At 30.4% G+C, this 21,204-nt stretch overlaps 2 protein-coding genes and 1 long non-coding RNA gene across 3 annotated transcripts; 2 read left to right on the forward strand and 1 right to left on the reverse strand.

Moving 5' to 3' along the window:
- Window positions 1–795: 795 nt before the first annotated feature.
- Window positions 796–4,300, reverse strand: LOC122581715 (OBERON-like protein). The gene is made up of 3 exons (XM_043753977.1): window positions 4,172–4,300; window positions 2,763–3,851; window positions 796–1,608 (listed from the first exon to the last, which is right to left on the reverse strand). Exons 2-3 carry the CDS (start codon window positions 3,829–3,831, stop codon window positions 977–979), a joined length of 1,701 nt encoding a protein of 566 aa, XP_043609912.1. The 5' UTR covers window positions 3,832–3,851; window positions 4,172–4,300; the 3' UTR covers window positions 796–976.
- A 1,763-nt stretch (window positions 4,301–6,063) lies between these two features.
- LOC122582105 lies at window positions 6,064–13,138 on the forward strand. The gene is made up of 2 exons (XR_006321099.1): window positions 6,064–6,310; window positions 12,771–13,138. It is a non-coding gene; the product is annotated as an uncharacterized LOC122582105 (long non-coding RNA).
- A 5,853-nt stretch (window positions 13,139–18,991) lies between these two features.
- LOC122582988 (putative pentatricopeptide repeat-containing protein At5g40405) lies at window positions 18,992–21,085 on the forward strand. Its single transcript, XM_043755421.1, has one exon. The coding sequence runs from the start codon at window positions 19,041–19,043 to the stop codon at window positions 20,613–20,615; it is 1,575 nt and encodes a 524-aa protein (XP_043611356.1). The 5' UTR covers window positions 18,992–19,040; the 3' UTR covers window positions 20,616–21,085.
- The last annotated feature ends 119 nt before the right edge of the window (window positions 21,086–21,204 follow it).

Genomic DNA, 21,204 nt, shown 5'->3' on the forward strand with positions numbered 1-21,204 from the left:
TTTGGGACAAATATCACGGGACTTTAAAAATCAAAAGTATAATAACATTTGAATAACTTAAAAGTACATGATTATAAAAAATCATATTAAAAAAAAATCAATACATTTTTTTTAATCTAAGTCTTTTTAAATTATTTGAGTAATATTAAACTTTGCTAATATGATATCTATTATATAAATAAAACAAAATTTTGATTACATCATTATTCTTAAGAAAAACCTTATTTGGCAATTCAAGGCTTTTTCTTATTAATAATCTTTTGTATGTAATTATATTTATGACATTATATTAAATTTTTAATTTTTAATCCCCCATTATGAAGTATATCAAAAATAACCAAACTTAATGTAAAATAACATATTTTTTAAAGATCTAACCATATACCCGTATCATTTTTTTGGAACAACATACGATTTCGAAAAACATGTGTTACGTCATTCATTATACTTATTTTAATTTTGTATTCGTTTTTATTAGTATATCAAAATAAACTTTCCTTGATTTGCCCGCGTAGTACGCGGGTTACTAAGCTAGTTGATAATTGATTACATTCTCTCGATTTAATTGGCTTGTGGTGCATTAAACCCAAATTAGTACTTAGGTCAACTCTAACACCTATCTCACCAGTCTTCTTAGGGATCATTCCAGCAACATTTTATCCGCAATTTGCCACTGAATAGATGATGTAAAATGCGTGCAGACGCCAATCAGCTATAGATTACTTCTTATACCGAGCTATTCATATTCAGCTGTATACGAAAAATCCCAAAATTTTCCAATACAGAAGATGCAACTACAACAATTCACTCCTGGCTCACAATTAATCACAACACTTGATACATAAGGTGTATAAAGTTGCTACAACCACCCTTTGGTTTTGAATTACAATGATTAGAAAAACAAAGAAAAACTAAAAATGTGCACAGAATAACAACCTACTCATGCTTGGTGAGCTAATAGCTAAACCAAACGTACTCAAACAGAACCTAGCGAGCGAATATCACTAGACTGACCATCTCCTTTCGAGGGTGTAGTATACATGTTCTTTAGCAAATCTTGTATCTTATTATACATCATCATTTGAGAAGGCTCACTAGCACTAACGCCAACACTGCTCTGTGATGCTCGTGATGAACTTTCCTGTAACTTCATTTTCTCAAACAAATATTGTTTCTCGGCTTCGGCCTCATGTAACCGTTGTTTCAAATACCTACTTGCATAATCCTCCTCTGATTTATCGGCTTTCGCAAGTGCAATTCTCTGCAGTCTCTCGGCTTCCCGTCTAGCCTCACTGGCTTTGAGGTCAAACATTTCAGCTTCGGCCTGTTTAAGCCTGACTATACTTTCGAGCTCATCTACTTGCTGTTTTTTCTTTTGTCTTTCCATTTTAAGTGCTGCTACTTCCCGAGCTTTGTCTTTAAGTTCTTGATCACAGGCCTCGAGGGCTAATCGTGCTTTCTTTGTGACACGTACCTTCTCTTCTTCGACCATTTCCATCTTTTTGATTGCTTCCTGTACTACATCTGCAATTCGGTTGAAAGCTTCTTGTGGGGCCATAAGTTGACCTTCCCCGCCTGCTTGATGCTTTGTGGGGTCTATGTCGAACTCTGCACTCACAAAGAGAGTCTTAACATTGTGAACAAGTCAAGTACAAACAATCATTTCAATAGATTCGAGTATGCAGCATCTTTTGGCATCTGCCTTTTGGAACTGATTATCAATTTACAATAATCAATTTATAACGTTTAGATAAACATAACCTTGCTTCTAAAGAGTGTGAGTATGAGTCTGATTATTACGATTTCAAGTTACATAAATCAGTTTCCAGGGTGCTTAGGATTAAGTTTATAAACGGCTTATCTGGTTTGAAAATGCTAGGTGCCAACTTGCTTGTTTTAAGTTCTTATTTCATCTACCATAAGAAGAAATGCACTCTCATCCAAACACTCAAAATTTTATTATCTGTTTAAAACATACATACATATGCAATCTCAAACACCCAATGGCTAGATAAAGAAACTCTTCTCCAAAAATAACTTACAGGTCATAAAATCAGTTTTCAGATAACCACCGAATGGTATCTAAGAGTAAAATACAACGATCTCTCCATCTACTCTTTTGACCTAATCAGATAGACTATGTTTACGTGTAACAAAAACAAAGAATACATGATTCTCCTCTTGTTTACATTCACTTACTAACTTCTGAAATAATCAAATTTTAGCAAAAACTCAAAAGCATATTATGTACTGTACTCACAACAGCTTCAAACAACAGAAGTATATTTAAACACTAATTTCTATACTTCTTAAAGTTGATTTTCTGGATTTGAGAGCTTAATATCACAAGATCAGTTTCAAAACTCAAAGCCAAGCACACCTAATAACCCGGTGATTGGTTTTGCATGATCAATTTGATACTTAATGCGAAAAAGTTAACAATCCAACAATAGACCAAAATTAACCATTTAACCCTTGTTTAAGGTAAATTTTGAGATTTTCATTTACATTTCATAAAACCATCTTTTATTTTTCACAAAAAGGTCATTTTATTTGTTAATCTGATTTTGCCAAGCAATCAAAAATCTCCTTATTTACTTATTATAAATTCAAACGGCGAGATATCTATACAACATCTTATACAAACAATATTAGTACAAATGATCTCATAGCCACCAAAGTCTACAAGTACTATAACTGATCAGTGGTAAAATTACTAAATTTCATATATGCAGTTTATAAAACATAATGATATTGATTACCTTGAAAGAACGAAAGTATTGCTTTAGAAGCCACAGGTTCAGCCACCCCACTTTTCAACTTTTCGACAAGCTCTCCACACTTCCAATACAGTTTCCTTCCTCTCGGCTCCTCGCTTCCACGAAAAATTCTACTCACATATTCAAGTTCTCGAACGAGAGCTTCTCGGTCCCACGACGGTGCACAGTGATGGAACACATCTTTGACCCACCCAAATAGCTCTGAGGTCCTCATACACGCTCGGCACCTAAAAAGCATTTCTCCCGTGCTTCCATTTGCAGCAGGCCCCATTCCGATCTGTGCATTGTGTATAGCGCAATCTGTATGTGTCCAATGAGAACACGAATCACACCCTATCCATCTACAAGTATTCACTTCAAAGTCAAACTTGCTACATATCACACACATACAGAGGTTACAAAAACCGTTCCTTTTTGAGCAAATCTCACAATTACAATTTTCAGCCGGAATTTGGTTTCCACATGCTATGTTTCTACACCTTTTGTATAGAAATATCTCAATGAGTGACGCTTGCGATAGACTAACAGTCGGATGGAGAAACGCTTGGATTCCCGTCTTGATAGCAACTAGTATTTCCAGCTGTCCACGGTGAGCCATCACAAGCGTTTTTTCCGTCAAATCCGTTCTACTCAAAACCATCTTTTGAAGTAAGATATATTCTTCTCTATGTTGATGACCACCCATTCCTTCAATAAGACCTCGAAGCTCGTTTTTCAACTTATCCAAAAACTCGTCAGGCAAATGTCGCATTCGGTCTGCAATTACATCCACTCTCTCTTTAGACACGTCCCGTAGCGTCATCCTATCCGAGCTAGATATATGCCGAATCACCGAATGTTCAGCAGAACCATTCTCACGTTCTTTCGCTTTCTCTCTTTCCAACTGCTTTGATAACATCAAAGCATCCCCGGTCGGCCAAGTCTCGCGTGAACTCGCACTTTCAGTCGGCGAATCACGGATCTGATCAGAATTCGACCCACCGTCCGCCGGTACAAGTGATAAAGACGTGTGCAGGACTCCGGACCTCGGTTGCTGACGTGGAGGCAACATATTTTATCAAAATCCTATTACTGCAACAACCAAAACCAATTATATATTTCACATCCATAAAACAACCTCAAATACATTTTGTAACAACCTTAAACTATCTAAAAATAAATAAATTTTAAAAATTTTAAAAACCCCAAATATCTGTCCTACACACATACATACATGGAAATCTTTAGATACAAAAAGCAGTTGACTTTTTGACCAAACATATAACAAGATTAACTGGGAACAACATATAACGATCTATAAGTTAATCTATGTTAAAATTCTATAAAAAATGAATAAATAAAACATGGAATTATATAAAAATAACAAATAAATAAATAAAAAATATGCTCACCTGAAAATAATAGAATTTACTTGATAAGAACAGGAATTAATTTAGATAAATTTGGAGAGAAAGCACGCGTTTTTGACTTCCTTGACCTGGACCTTGTAATTGTTGAATTTCAACTGAACAAAGTAAAGTTAAGCAAACCCTAAATATTTAATTTAATTTTTGTTCCATTTTTTTTCTTTTTGACTTTTTGGCTTTTAGTCGTTGTACAAGTGTTTTGATGGATTGACCGGGTCAGCCGGTAATCTTATTTTGCCGTCATTTTTTATTCCATGCCTTGTTTGACTTGTTTATTTGAAAATGATAAACACAGTTGTTAACGTGATTACATGTACGAACGGTATTAATTTGACTAGTATACCGTATCGAACCGACACACTGAGCTAATCGAAGAAAAAAATAATAGCACAACGGTAACTACAAATGTAGGATTAACCTTCCACTTTAAATAATTTTTCTGACTTTTTTTTACAATCACATTTTGCCGGAATTACTTGGAGTATAAAGATATTGGCATCCTACCCCTGAATTACCCACTTACTCACTCACTCATTACTCGCTTCCCACCAATCCCACTATACCACCTTATTTACCCCTTACTCATACCAGAATCTACTTTTTCATTAGCAACTCACCACTCATAACAATTATAATTTAATTTAAAATTAAAATTTTAATAATATCTAAATAAAAAAAATACTTCAATAAAATTCAAAAGCTTACATTAATAGTCAAAACAAGTAAAACCAAAATAACAAATTCTGATTTCAAACACGTTGAATAAAACTGGAATTATAATTCCTGGTTTTCAAAAAGGAAAGGTTAAACCGGATTTACAAATTCCGGTTCCAAAAAGAGAGGATGGAACTGGAATTAGTAATTCTAGTTTCAGAAAGTGATGTGACATTCCAAAACATTAATTAACGTTGGAGAACTCGCTACTCTAAATTGGCTCAGCAAATGAAAGTAGGGAGTTTTTGGTAACTCGATGAATAATCAGAAAATACTCGGATTAAAACTTTCATATATGAAAGTACTAAAATATATATAACTAGTTTATTTTACCGGGCGTTGCCCCGAGAAACATAACGATACGTAAAACTTGCATAGTATACAAAATTGGGGATACGTACATAACGATAAACGTACATTACAAAAGCGTATAGGTACGACACAAAGAATAAAAAATCTAAAAGATGTGCTTAGTGTAAGTCTGCGGTAACCTAAAATTCAAAATGATTAAAAAAAATGTTTTTTAAATAAAAGGAGGTAGCCAAGCTGCTAATTAAGTAGCCTAACAGCTAATATTTATTTCAAGAAATAATTTGTAAAATAATCAAAATTTAGTGATAAAATCATAAAACTTTAAAAAGTTAACTATAAGAAGTAATATGTAAAAAAAAAGTCAAAGTTTAATGACAAAATAATAAGAATTAAAAAGTCTACCATATATAAAGAAACCTTAATTGTTATATATATAATATGTATATTATTTTATATACATAAATATAATGAAAACTAAACAAAAATAGTCCTCATATTACTTTTGATATAATCAACCTCGAGCCTTGACCTGTCATCATTTTTTATAGTTATTAATTAGAGGCAAAATAAACATTTTTGATTTTTACATTGATAGTAATAATTAGATGGGGATTTGGCGACTTAGTTCAAGTAAGCCAAATACTCTAATTAAGAGAGTGTTTTTTGAAAATGAGATAATGAGTTTCCTTTAAAATTTTGTCTATATGAAAAAGTTAAAAGAAAAAAATCTTATCCTTTTGAAATCTTAAAATATCTAAATCTCCTCCAATCAAAACACTTCATGTTATTTTACATCACCCTCTATTTAATTGTATTATATAAATAACATCTACCTGTTTTACACATTTTTATTCTCTTGGTCTTTTTTTAAAATTCAAGATTGTCTTTATGTAATTGAACAAACTCGATTACTTGAATTATAATTTCTTTCTTTTAATCCTAATCTATTTTTGGGATTAGATGAAACTCAAACTTCCATACTTTCATATCCTAAAAAACCCACCAAGAAACCATAGGATCTACCTTGCAATTCCAAGTCAATTCGGATTGTTTTGTGAATGATTCTAAGTGGTTTTGATCCCATTAATTCTCCTACAGGTTCGTTTTACCCTTTGTATTGTTAATTATTTGAGGTGTATGGTTTTCCATTTCTGGTCCTAACCCAAGTCGGTGATTATTTATTGATTTATTTGATTAATAACGTTATTAGGTAGCTTTATTGTCTTATATCGTTTGTAAAAGATTAATAGAGAAATGGATGATATCAAACTACCGGTTGGGTCATATTTGTGTGTATACAAGTTCTTGAAGTTGGGTTGAGGTGTTGAATTCGTTTGATGGTCGAATTGTTTAAAACAAGGGTTCGATAGGGCTGAATTTTCGACTGTTTTGTAAAACACAAATAAATTATCATAACTTTTTATGTTAAATTTGGTGTTAGATATCAACAAGCTTCTCAAATATTGACAATCCATTTATTATTTTTAATTTTAACCCATTCAGACAACATATTTAAATATTATAGCTTATTATAATTGAAGTACTCAATAAAAGTACTACATATTTAACACAAAAAAAAAAAAATAATTAACAAATCCCCATCACTTCGATTCGCCACTAAAGAAATCTAAGGAACCAGCTTCATATGGCTAAAAAATCGCTCGACTACTTTAGACATCAACGGGTATTAATAGAATGACTTTATGTTTATAATTAATTCTTTGTAATGTGTCTCTTATATGTAACCCACTACCATTAATAAAGTTTTAACTTAAAAATAAACCATTTTGCTAGTTAGCTAGAAGAAACACCTATATTGAAATGAAGGCATAAAAGAAAGCCCGTCTAGCTAGCTCGCTAATAGGCAGTCTCGTAAAAAACTCACTGCCTCGCAATATGGAAACCCTCATTTTATAAAACTCACTACTTACCCACACCTACCCACCACCTTCATTCCTCATTTCTCAAGAAAACACAATAACCCTCTTTTTTTTTTCAAGCAAAGACAAAAACCCTCCTTTTTCTCCATCAAATTCGCAAACAAACCCCCAAATTTGGCGTGATGACAGTGTCATGACCTTCAAAAACATCATTGCAAACGTCCATTTCTACAAATTTAAGGTGAAAATGGAAAGTCCTCTTTTACTCTTCTTTTCGATATTTTCGGTTTTTAACAAAGTACACTCACAACGCACACCAAGTTTGAAATTTTTAACGTTCTAAAGATGTAAAATGCTTTATTATAAGTAATTGCGAAATTTCAACACAAGTGTAAAACTATTATGCGTTTTTAAAGATTTTGGTCTGACTTTTTCAAAAAGGTTTCTCATAAATTTTGTTCTAATAAATTTACAATATAAGTCCTTTCACTATATGTTCGTCTAGTAATATTATACCAAAGCATTTTATGGTTTATTTATTTTTATAGAATATGATTTAATCGTGACATTTTATGCGAGATCTTATTAGCAAAACCTATACTCTGTTTGGACAAATATTATGGTTAGTAATTACAAACTTGCAACAGGAAAAAAAAATCAAACGTGCTACTTTTACATGTTAACGTTTTACCTTATCAAATTTAACTTAGCTAAAATTTCTAAATTCTAAAATACTTATTAAACCCCCAAATGAAAGTCAAAATAATTTAACTTAACTTATCAAATTTGACTTCTCTCTGGAAATTGTTGCTCAATTTATACGTAAAAGCGGCATATAACGCAATGGTCAGTATTAAATATTGATCATTGGTTTCCATTAGTAGTAAATTTTTCAAGATTCATTACATCAATTAAGATCATGAATTGAATTGAATTGTAGTTACTTAACTACCCCTGAATTGAACAACAATTTAACAATTTATTCAAGAGGTAACAGAGAAATCAAATTATTATAAATTTCTTTTTGGGAGTTAATAATAAGATTTTTAGAATTAAGAATTTAGCTAAGTTAAATCTGATAAGATAAAACGTTAATATGTAAAAGTAGCTAGTTTGATTTTTTTTTCCTATAACAAGTTCGTAATTACTAACTACCCATAATATTTGTCCAAATAGGGTACAGGTTTTCCTAATAAGACCATGCATAAAACGTAAAGATTAAATTAGATTCTATAAAACAAATAAACCATACAATGCTTTGGTATAATATTACTAGACGAACATATTAAGAAAGGACTTATACTAAATAATTTAATAGAACAAAATTTCTAAGAACCCTTTTTGAAAAAGTCAGATCAAAGTCTTTAAAAACGCATAATAGTTTTACACTTGTGTTGATGAAATTTTGCGAAAACTTGGATTTACTCATAATAGACTTATATTGTAAATTGATCAGGAGAAAATTATATAAAAAAACCCTTTTAACAAAATAAGCTCAAAATAGTTGAAAATCTATAGTAATTTTATACTTTTGTTGATGAAGTTTTACGGAATCTTGGAATTAGTTACTCCCTCGGTCCCACTAGAAATGTCTCACTTTGAATATTCAAAGTCTTTGTTTTATAATTTTGACCTTAAATATATATATTTTTATATTATATACTACTTGATGAAAATTATACCAAATGAAAATATATCTAAAACTCAATCAATTCATATAACTTTCATTAAATATTATACAACACAAACAAAAATATTTAAGGTCAAAGTTGAAAAATAAAGACTTTGAAAATTCAAAACATGACAATTCTAATGGAACGGATGGAGTATAATACAATATTTTACATCTTTTGAACGTAAAAAGCTTTAAACTTGATGTGTGTTGTGAGTATACTTTATTAAAAACCAAAAATATCGAAAAGAAGAGTGAAAGCAAGTTTTATATTGGAAGAAATGAACGTTTGCAATGATATTTTTGAAAGGAATGACATTTTTTTCACACTAAATTTGGGAGTTTTGGCAAGCTAGCTAGATGGGCTTCTTTTTACCCCTTATTTAAATACGGGTGTTGCCCCTAGCTACCTAGCTACCTAGCTAAGTGGTTTTTCTTGAAATTAATTTTTTATTAATGGTATGACACTAGCAAATTTTCTTTTAACTAAAGTTAGAAGTTTACTTTTATTCTCTCTTTGTTATGGTGACATAACAAAATTGCAATGTCTTAGTAATGTCTCCTTTTGTATAAGAGGTGTCTGTTAAAAAAAAAGCATAAATTAGCTTTTAAACATTGAAAATTTCTTTTTTTAAAAAATAGCTTTTAAATTTTGATAATTCGATAAGTATAAAGTACGTACCCGTACTTGTAAATGAAAATATTTTTTATTTTTTTTGAGATATAATCTACAACTAGTTTCTTTTACTTGCGCTTCGCTATGGGTTTTAACATATTAGAAAGAAAAAAAAGAGATTGTATAAGTTGAGTTCGTATATTAAATATTTTTTAACATTTCAAACTCGTTAGAAATACCCCAATATATAAATCTATATATACTATGTATTAGAAATCTTAAATTTTAGCCATAATTTCTCACATATTATTTGAATCAATCTAAGGGCAGATTGTACAAACACACATATAATGATAAACAAAATATATATGACTATTGAAGAATAGTTCAATTATTTGATCTTGACTTAAACTATATATGTTTAATCTTTAATAAATATTAAATGAAAGAAAATGTGAAATATGATTCTTAAAAAACTATCTTCGAGTAGCACATCAGTTTGTACAATTTGTATGTATCATTTTTGCTTTTTATGGGCTTAAAGCAATAAAGAACGAACTACATCATCAAACTATTATTTATTTACTTGTAACCATATTTAAAACCTACACTAATGAAACAAAAACTACGTTTATAGTTAAAAAAAAATGAAGATTTTTATTACGTTCAAAATGCACTAACAACTTTCCATCAACTACTTGTACTATACACATATAAACTTGTACAGCAAACCAATGTTTTGAAAACTGGACCGGACACTGAACCGGCCTCATAATATTTTATTGGTCGGACCAGAGTTGAATTGGATAGATAAATATAAATATTTAAATATATAATGTTATATTATATAAGTTAAAAAATCTATCTAAAGTTTATTAGTTATTGAATACTCCAAATAATAGTTGATAATATAAAAAACCAAGTCTGGTATAACATATAAGTGTATATGTATATGTATATTAAATTATAAATAATTACATAGTGTATTATATTACGTATATATAAAATATACTAGATTTTAGACCCGTGTCTAACACTGGACACGAGGTTTACGATATTATCAATATTAGATCTTTATACATTTAAGTCATAAAAGTTTATAATTTTGAAGTTAAATGGTTCCAAGTGTTATATTTTGCAAGTTGTAGTACAATAATCACACGTTAGTCACCGTCATTATTATCTGAGACATATTGATGGAATTGTTTGCCATAGTCATTCCACATGGCACATTTCATAATAATTTCTCATTTATACAATTTTTTTAAACCAGTTGTACTCATAATGTGATATTATCATGAAAGATAATTAATAATTAAAATATAAATATACTTGTGATAATGTACTTGACATTCAAGTATATGTATTTAATCATGAAGCGAACTCATAACACGAATAAGTTTGTTTTCAATCATCCGTCCTATGATAATTAGATAACAATTATGATTGTTTTTCATATTCTTTGATAACAATTAGGACTCTTGATTTGAGTGACAATTGTAACTTAAAAACTAATATATAAAAAAAGAAAATTATATACTTTTTTTATTAAGATATAGAATAAATCTTGAATGAAGTTCATATTAATTTGGATTTAGTATTCAAATAACCCTATGTTGTAGTTGAAATTATTTTAATTAATTAAATAATTATAAATTTTAAAAAATCTCTCAAGTTGATGGCTAAAAAATATATAAATTAAGTATTCAGAGCTAAAATTTGTAAATTATTGATGGAAAACAAAAAAGTATAAATTAATGAGAATTTTTCTACAAATTATTATAAATACTAATATAATAATATATTTGGATAATGATTATTAGGATTTTTAATTTATAGTTAATCTAAATGATAACATAAGTGAAAGTCAATTTGATTTAGACCAGTGTCCAGTGTCAATATTAGGTTTTCATATATTTAAGTCGTAAAAGCTTATAATTTTGAAAATATACGGTTTCAAGTGTTATATTTTGCATGTTGTAGTACCATTATCACAGATTCGTCACTTTCATTATTAGCTAAGACATATTGATGTAATTATTTGTCGTAGTTATTCCACAAGGCACATGCTATAATTATTTCTCTCTCATCGAATTTTTCGAAACCAGTTTTGCTCATAATATGATATTATTATGAAAGATAATTAAAAATTAAAATATAAACATACTTGTGATCCTGTAGTTGACATTTAAGTATATGTATTTGATCATGATGCGGGTTTATAACACGAATAGGTTTATTTCCAATCATCTGTTCTATGATAATTAGATTACAATTATGATTGTTTTCATATTCTTTGATAACAATTAGGACTCTTGATTTGAGTAACAATTATAACTTTAAACATTAATACACAAAGCTAATATATAAAAAAAGGATAAAATTATGAGCCTTCTTTTATTGAGAGATTATGTTTAAATTTTTTTAATTAATTATTAATTAAATGACTATAAATTTTAAATAATTCTCTTAAGTTGATGGCTAAAAGTAAATATAAATTAAGTATTCATGGATAAAAAGTGTAAATTATTGATGGAAAACAAAAAAGTGTAAATAAATGAGACTTTTTTTACAAATTAATATAAATAATAATATAATAGTATATTTGGATAATGATTATTAGAATTTTTAATTTATAGTTTATCTACATGATGACATAAGCAAGAGTCAATTTGATAAAATCGAACGATTTGATTGGTTAATAAACATTAGTTCAACTCTCTTATAGTATATATTAAGATTAAGATTAAGATGATAAATGATGGCAAGAAGGCAACTTTTCTAATTTACTATTATTTCTTTTTTTTCCATCGAGATATACATACTATTAGTATGAACACCAACCCAAAACAAGAAAAAAAATTTCTTAAAAATATTCCCCTGTAAATCTTTCCCATTATCACCAAAATTTTGTAAAATAAACACCCACATACTTTTAGGCCTAAAATTTAGCCACATTAATCATTTTTCATATGTATAGGTTGTATATATGTTTGTATATTAGCTTCATAAAAGAAGTATAATTAGAAGCAAAGGTAAAAGAGTAATTTTACAGACCCATTAGATGAACAAAAATTACTTCTGAAGCACTTGTACCTGACACATTAAACACTATACTTTTCGCTACAGTAAAATTCCTTCACAAATCGACATTGCATTTTAGTATTTATATATAATTACGAATCCTAAAAACTTTACTTAACGCCAACCCAATTGAAAATCGTTAGAGGAGATGTCATTATCTCCGTCATTGCGATGGATGTATTCATAGTGTTCAGGCGATCGGTCAGCCTGGTTGTTTTGACCTGTGTATTCCTCATCCGGGTTAATCTGGTAAACTTGACGTCGACCACCATTAACACTGCCTTGCCAATATTCTGTGTGTTCAAGCGTGCTCATGAATGTGGAAACGACACCCGTTAGCCTGACAAGGATTTGATCCAGCCAGACAATCTTCTATTGAAGATAAGTAATATAATTGGGTTCGAGGATGTTAGGATGGCGACCCAAAGCTTGAAGTTGTTCGATTTCAGCCATGTAAGACGACCTATTGTTCGTTATGCCTTGAATAATAGCCTCCATGATCGATCTATGTCTAGCATCGTCAAGCATGTGAAGTTACATCGAGTTTTTAAGCTAGAACAAAGTCATAGTTGGCCTATTATTTGCCTTTGTTGATTCGAAAATGGATGTGTATAGATGAATATGTGTATGTATTATATATGATTAAGTGAAAGATTTGAGTGAATTTTAGTTAATTGGATGTGTATATGTAAAAGTTGTACAAGAATACCCGTTTAGGAACTAAAACTATCATTTTTCAAACTTGCAAAATTTAAAAAATAAGAAATTAGCCGTTGGAGGGGCGTTAGGCCTCCAACATCCACGCACCTCACCACTCGCAGCGTAGAATCACCCATCCGCAAGCCTACACGCGTGGATCACCATCGGTAGCAGTGTAGCCATGTGGCGCTGCTCCCACCACCCACACGATGATATCACCCTAATAACCTTTAAAGATCGAATATTTAAAAAAAAAAGAATATTTTTCCTACTCGTATGACTATATCAAATTACATGACGTTTAAGCCGGTAAAAAACTACTACCATCAATAATGAAGTATTACAAAGTTTTCTCTAGATCTACTAGAAGCATACAACAATCATTGTATAATAAACATCAAGATGTATGAAATCAAACTAAAGACAAAAGATGAATAAAATCACCAAGAATTTGGCCCTTTATTCTCGTTTTTGTATCTTAACATTCAAAGCACTTAAGACCAAGTTCAACCGTCCAAAATGTCGGGTTAGATGCTATGAAGCTACTGCCCAAAAATGAAGACAATACAATTGAATCTGTGGGAATCGAAATTCCTACAGGCTATTGTAGTGTAAAAACGAGCGGATGAAAATATATGTTTTTTTTTATATTATTGTTGTTGCATATGGTAATGAATTCACCCCATTTTTCTTATCAAATTTAATCAAACTTATGCATGGTGTTTTTAATATATACATACTTTTCAAGGTTTAAATCAATATTTTATTGATAAAGTATCTTTATTTTGTGAACTTTAGATATTTAATTATATAAAAATGTCATTTAAGGTTATTAATATAAAATGATGTAATGTAATTATTTCAGGAATTAATGGCCAATGATTGTTAAAGCTTGCCAAACATTCTAATAGATTGTCTTTATTCTTGATATCATCAAGAACTTGGAAAATAATCTGTCGACAAAGAGATATGGTGGGTTCCAACAACCAAAAAATACCATATTAGTTCATATATGATATTCCAACCCCAATTATGAGAGATATTAACAAACTATGACTTATCGCAATCAACACATATGCAAACAATATATATATATATATATATATAGAGAGAGAGAGAGAGAGAAAAGAGAATATAAGACCGTCTGGCACTTAAGCTTAGGTGTGGAATCCCTCACATACTAATATTTTATTATTTCTTGTTTAATGAATAAATGCATGGGCCTCCATGATTTTTATGGATTAAAAAAAACAATTTGTGAGTGTTCAACATCTAAGCTTAGATACCCGACAACCTTATATTCCCACCCCCATATATATATATATATATAGAGAGAGAGAGAGAGAAAACATAGTATGTGGTTGTTAGACATCCAAGCTTAGATGTAGAACCTCTCACATACTAATTTTATATATATATAATGTTTTGCCCCCATGTTTTTTACTTAAAAATTAATATTAAAATAATTAATCTATAAGAAAAAAGATAGGATATAATCATTCTGATTGGATACAACATCACACATAATCGATCAAATACAACAGAATACAATGTTTGAATGAAAGTAAAACACAAATATTATCATATAGGTGGTAGATCTTACTTGATCAGCCATTATCGGACTACCATCAGCGTTAGGTTGACAGAGGAAAGGAAAAGGGTAAGTTAAGTGAGTGGGGGACAAGTGGGGTTGGAAATAGATATTTTAAAGAAGTTAATTAGAATTATGTTTAGTAAAATACCTTATTCTCTAAACTAATAATTGTCTATATGATCTTCACTTACAAAAAAGTTATGTTAACCATTTTCGAATATTCAGTTGTGGTGACTTGAAATTTAGGCGGGATAATACAAAATAACAAAGATAAAACTCTGTTAGATACTGTGATATCCGTCAACAAAACTGGTAATTTATTATAGTCTCTAATTTACATTCAAATTTCTTGACTAGTCAATATGTCTATATAGTATAACAAGCATAGAAATGTGGTGATCATTTTCAATATGGGATTTTTATTATTTGTATTTCAATAGTTTAGGATCTAGACATTTAATCGTCCTAAACGTAGATGACTATAATTATTCCCCTATTTCTAGACGCGTAGTTGTTAGTCATGTCCATTTCTAGACATTGAAAAATTATTATACGATGTTTAGTGGTGAATAAAAATCAATAATTATCAAAGTAATTTATAATCAATACAAGTAGTAGGATAATAATTATAATAATAATAATAAGATTATAAAAATAAAAAAAAAATTTGGAAGCTAGCATTTAAGGGGGAGGGGGAACGGCCAAAGGAAAAAAAAAGGAAGAAAAAGAAAAGAATTGTATTTTTATTGACACTCTTGTTAAGTTATATATTAATATATTCTAATTACATTCAAACTCTAAAACACTTATCTTTATAATAAATATAAGTAAATACCTAAAAAAAAAACTATTTTTTTCTTCTCTACACCTTCTTGCCGTCGACCCAAAGAAAAAAAAAAGAGAGAAAACTCTCTCAAGATCAAAGCTATAATTTATTGGTAAGTTTAATTATAATTGTATTGAATCTTGATTTAAATTACAATTAATAATAAAGTTCTTAAAGATTATATTCTATTCTTTCTTTTCAAAGTATCTAAGAAGAAGATCATCAATCTTGGGGTAAAATCACTTGTCTTCCCTTTTCATATATATTAGTCTTTTTATTTATTAATATGTATATATATATATAAGCATATTTTTTTTATTTATTAATTTTTATTTATAAGTAACATATTTGATAAATATATATTATGGAAAATTTATAATAATGAATGAAAGGGTTTTTTTTTTAGGGTTAAATCAAAAGCTTGACGTACAAATCATATTAATGTTAAAAGTTTATGTATTTATTGTATTATAATAATTAATGTAATTAGAGAAATTCAATTATGAAGGCATGGAAATCATAATAACAGATGTAAATAGGCGTTGGAAAGATTTGGAAGTTTTTATATAAGTATTTAATTGTAGAAGTCTTTAAAACTTTAAGTTGGGTTATTTCAGAATCTGGACAGATTCAGTTTATTAACTTTAAGAGGTCGTATCTTGATCATGGGAGATGGTTAAGTCACGTTTTTGGTGTCTCAAATTAAGTTCAGGAAGTCTACTTTCTGGTGGAAGTGGTTTCGTGTCAAAATATGAGGTTTAAGGTTGTCAAACGAATTTTATAACAAAATTGCGCAAAGCTTTATTTTCCGAACAGATTTTGGTCAACTTAAAATAGTCATATCTTGGTCGATTTTATGAACTGGAAAATCATTTTTCTCCAAAAACGTTTTTGAGATGTTAAAATTGTACAGTAAAAAAATTGGATTTTTTTGAAGCTTTGAAGGCCCTTAACTTTTATAAAACTTTTCTGTGCGCAAACAGTGATTTTTCTGACTAGTCTGTAATCATTAAATTTTTAAAAATAGTTAACGTGCCAAATAAATTATGTAAAAATTCATGTAAGTATATAACACTCTAAGGTAATAGTAGTTAAGATTTGGAATCTTGAATCGTTCGTTTCATCCTAATGAAAAATAGATAAAGTTACCAAAAATTTCAGTTAATATGAACTTGTAGAATTTAATCTTAAATCATTACAACAAATATTATATATTAAGTTATGTGACTTGTAACTTAATAATACATGACAAATCAGTTGTGAATATTTTGAAAGTAGCCATATGTGTATTTCATCAAATACGGGTTACAATGGACGGTTCTTGACCATGTCCATAATTGTAACTTGTTTATATATATATGTTGTGTAGATTCTAGCGACCTTGTTGGATTTGCATAATTACTTGCTTGTTGAGGTGAGTTTCGTGACCCCTTTTTATTTTATTTATTTGGGGGAAAATGATGCTCAAAACACTTTTCATTTCTTTACTAGTTGTGCCAAAACTTGTTTGTTTTCTTGGACAAATACGTGTAATTATGAAATGTGTATGCTAGCTTGTTTGTATTGATTTCTTTGATGCAATAGATGTCTTTTGATATCTATTGAAGACTATTGGAAAACTATCGACCAACTTTATACTCCAGCTGGTAGTTGTTGGTATTTAAAGCATGATTGAGTTGTTGGCAGGAGTGATGGGGATTGTGTTTTTGGATAACTATGATGACATTGATCAGTATTTAGTATGCTACTACATGTTTATATTTACACTATTGTCCAAACTTGATATATCATGCACAGCAAACTCATTTGTATTCCTTTAAACCTACGAACTCACCAACGTTATGTTGACATTTTCAAGCCTTCATTTTCAGGTAATAACAATGCTTAGGAAGATTGAGCTTATGGACTTTAGGAAGACCAATAAAGAGATCCTTCATGGACTCCTAGATTGCATGTGAAACATTGAACACTAATTGCAATTGTTCTTTTGATATTTGAGGCGTGTTGCCTAGACTTTCCGCTTGTGGAATTTACATTTATTTGAATTTCATTTAGTCTGACTTTATTATAAAGTCCATGTGCTATTGCTATATCTTTTCGTCATATCCTACGATTCCGCCTAAGGTGGGATGTGACAGATACTTTCTACATACACCTCCATAATCAATATAACTATGTATTTAATAACTATAACTATGTATTTTTATGATAAGATAAGCCTATGTGTTTGTCTGTAACATTGTCTAGAGCATAGAATACGCAAAATGATACATGTCACTATCAAGGGCATGTTTATACCAACTAGGTCCACATAGTTACGTCAGATCAGAAAATTTTTTAGCAAGGGTATAGAAACTTAAAATTTGACACATGTTATTCAAGAGCTTGGACCTAGATAAATTATAAAATAAGTCTTTTAAAACATTTTAAATAAATAAATTATAATTAGATACACTTAGTTTTTGTTCATAAATCCGTTAGTTATAAAATAAAACAATTTACAAAGATTCATGAACACTTTTTCTAATCCTAATGGTTCATTAGTAGCATACCAACAACCTTTAGAGTTTTAGTCATTATTCTTTCATTTCTAATTCAAAATCTTTAATCTTCAAAACACTAAACTTATCAAAAGATTTTTTCGAGTAGTGATATTGTGTAATAAAAATACCCCAACAACTCGGGAGAAGTAGGAACCAAACAAGATTGATCAAGAATCAATTCCTATAGTAAGAATTGTACAAGAGTAAAAACTTGTTTCATTTCTTCGTAGTTAAGATAGTGGTCGTAATAGAAGTTGAGTTAAAGTCATGGCAAGGTTGGGCTAGAGAATCTTATGAGAATTTCGCTTAATTGTTAATAGATCACTTTGTGAAAAAATTCGCTTTGTGAAAGAATTTCAATTTATTATATATGATCTTTTATTAAAACCTGACCCGACCCGACCCGTTATTGAATACGGAGAAAAAATTTCTTTTGCCGAAACTAAATTTCGACCCACGTGATATTCTTAGATACGCCACTAGTCACTATGTGTTTTTCGTATGAATTTATACTCAGTTTTGTTGAAAATTCTGCTTCCTCGAACAATGGTTTATTAAAGAAACAAACAATTGTATATTAATAGGTTTGTATGAATTTATACCAATCTTTATGTTGTATAATTCTCATCAACATAAACAAGTTTTTCTGGTTTTTCAATTACGAAAATATTTATTATGAATCGCTTTAAAATTAGCTCGTGTTTAACACGGATTTTACATGTATTCTATAGAAATTTTCATTCAAGCATTTTTCTTATCACACCTCTTTGCCGCAACCATACAACCTGTATCCTAATTAAATTGTGTATCATCCAGGGTCTTTAAAAAAAAAAAAAAAAACATTCGTCTACTACTTCACTCCAATACGTCCAAAAATGCTCTACTTAAGTATTTGAATAAAATCAAATGAGAATATGCAGGTCAATATTACTTCACTCTCCCGCCAAAAAATCATGTCCATCATTCACAACTCAAAACAAGCCAACCAATTTCACGAAATTCTCCAAATTCACGCATTCCTTATAAAAACTTCACTTCAATCCAACAACTTCATAATCACAAACCTCCTTCGCAAATTCCCCGTAAACGTCCCCGAAAATATACGTTATGCACGTAACGTGTTCGACGAAATGCCAAGCCCAGACACTTTTCTTTGGAACACTATGATTAGAGCTTACTTGAATACCCAAAACCATGTTGAGTGTCTGCCTTTGTTTATCAAATTACGTCGTCAAGAAAACCTTGAATTAGATAGTTTTAGCTTGTCGCTTGTGGTTCAAGCGTGTGGGAGGTCGGGTTTTGTAAAAAACGGTAAAACGATACATACCCAGGTGGTGAAACTTGGGTTTGGTTGTGATTTGTTTGTTCAGACGGGTTTGGTTGAAATGTATGTGAAGTTTGGGTGTGTGGTGTTTGCTAGGAAAGTTTTTGGTGAAATGAAAGATCCGGACTTGGTTTCGTATAATGTATTGTTGGCAGAATATGTGAGAATCAGGGAAATGGGTTTAGCTAGAAAAGTGTTTGATAGTATGTTGATAAGAGACTTGGTTTCGTGGAATACCATGATTCATGGTTATGCTTCGTTTGTACATATGGGTATGTCGGCTAGTACAGTATGTGATACTGAAATGGCAGTTGAATTGTATGATTGCAACATGTCCCGTGAGGCTTTGAGGCTTTTTCATGAGATGCAGTTGGGTAAATTTTTACCTGATAAAATTACGGTTGTTAGTGTGTTGTCTGCATGTGGAGATTTGGGTGCTTTAGATATGGGTAAGACGGTTCACAAGTACATAGAGAAAAACCAAATTGAAGTAGATATTCAGCTCGGGACTTCTTTAGTCAACATGTATGCAAAATGTGGGGATATCGACAATGCATCAAAGGTTTTTAATGGCATGAAAAAAAGGGACGTGTCTTTATGGAGTGCGATGATTATGGGACTTGCGAACCATGGATATGGAGATGCTGCCCTTGGTCATTTCCATACTATGATATCCGAAGGTCTTAAACCAAATGGCATAACCTTTATAGGCGTTTTAAGTGCGTGCAGTCATATTGGTTTGGTTGACGACGGGTGGAAATACTTCAACTCTATGCACGATGTATATGGACTAACACCAAAAATCAAACATTATGGTTGTATGGTTGATATTCTGAGTCGAGCAGGAGAATTAGATGCAGCTAGAGATGTAATTAGAAATATGCCTTTTGAACCGGATGCAATAATTTGGAGAACACTATTAGGAGCTTGTAAGATCTTTAAAAATGTTGAACTGGCCGAAGAAGCTACTAACGAAATACTTACACTAGAAGCTCACACACACGAAAATTATGTGCTTTTATCAAACATCTATTCTGAAGCCAAGAAGTGGGATGAAGCTATCACTTTTAGGAGCAAGATGGAAGATATTAGAATTCATAAGGTTCGTGGGAGCAGTTCAATTGAGGTTCGCCGTGCAGTTCATGATATAGTTTCTGGTGATTGATATCGCATCCAAGATGCTAATGGAGATTGTATTGTATGAAGTGTTATGTCTGGACCGATTCAATTCGTAAAAGTTGTGATCTTTTTCCGAGGTCTGGATGGCTGGCCGGAAAGCGTAGCTTGGTGAGTAACTAAGAGGGTAATGCAAGCTTGAAATCTGAATTGACCTGGTGAGTTCCATATGCATATCTGGAGATGGTCATGAACTTATGTAGGTGGCTGATAAGAACACTACATCATTACTCACTTCGTCCCAAACTATATGTCCATTTTGAGAAAACACTGTTTTAGGGGGTCATTATCATTACATCAGATATTAGTCAGTTTACAGTTTTGCACCGATTTTTGGAAATGTAATTTTATGAAAAAATGTATAAAAAGTATGTAATGGTAAAATAAGTGTTATTTTTGAGAGTCATAATTTATTCCAAGACAAACAAAAATAGAATATTGACATTTAAATCAAGACGGATGGAGTATTACTTGTTATCTTATTTTTATTATACGGAAATAGGCTAGTTTTCTCAATTGAGACATTTTTACATAGAGAATTAGGATTGTAATTTGAATATAGACTCAATATTACTACA

Source organism: Erigeron canadensis, chromosome 9, assembly GCF_010389155.1.
Source record: "Erigeron canadensis isolate Cc75 chromosome 9, C_canadensis_v1, whole genome shotgun sequence".
Classification (NCBI taxonomy): Eukaryota; Viridiplantae; Streptophyta; class Magnoliopsida; order Asterales; family Asteraceae; genus Erigeron; species Erigeron canadensis.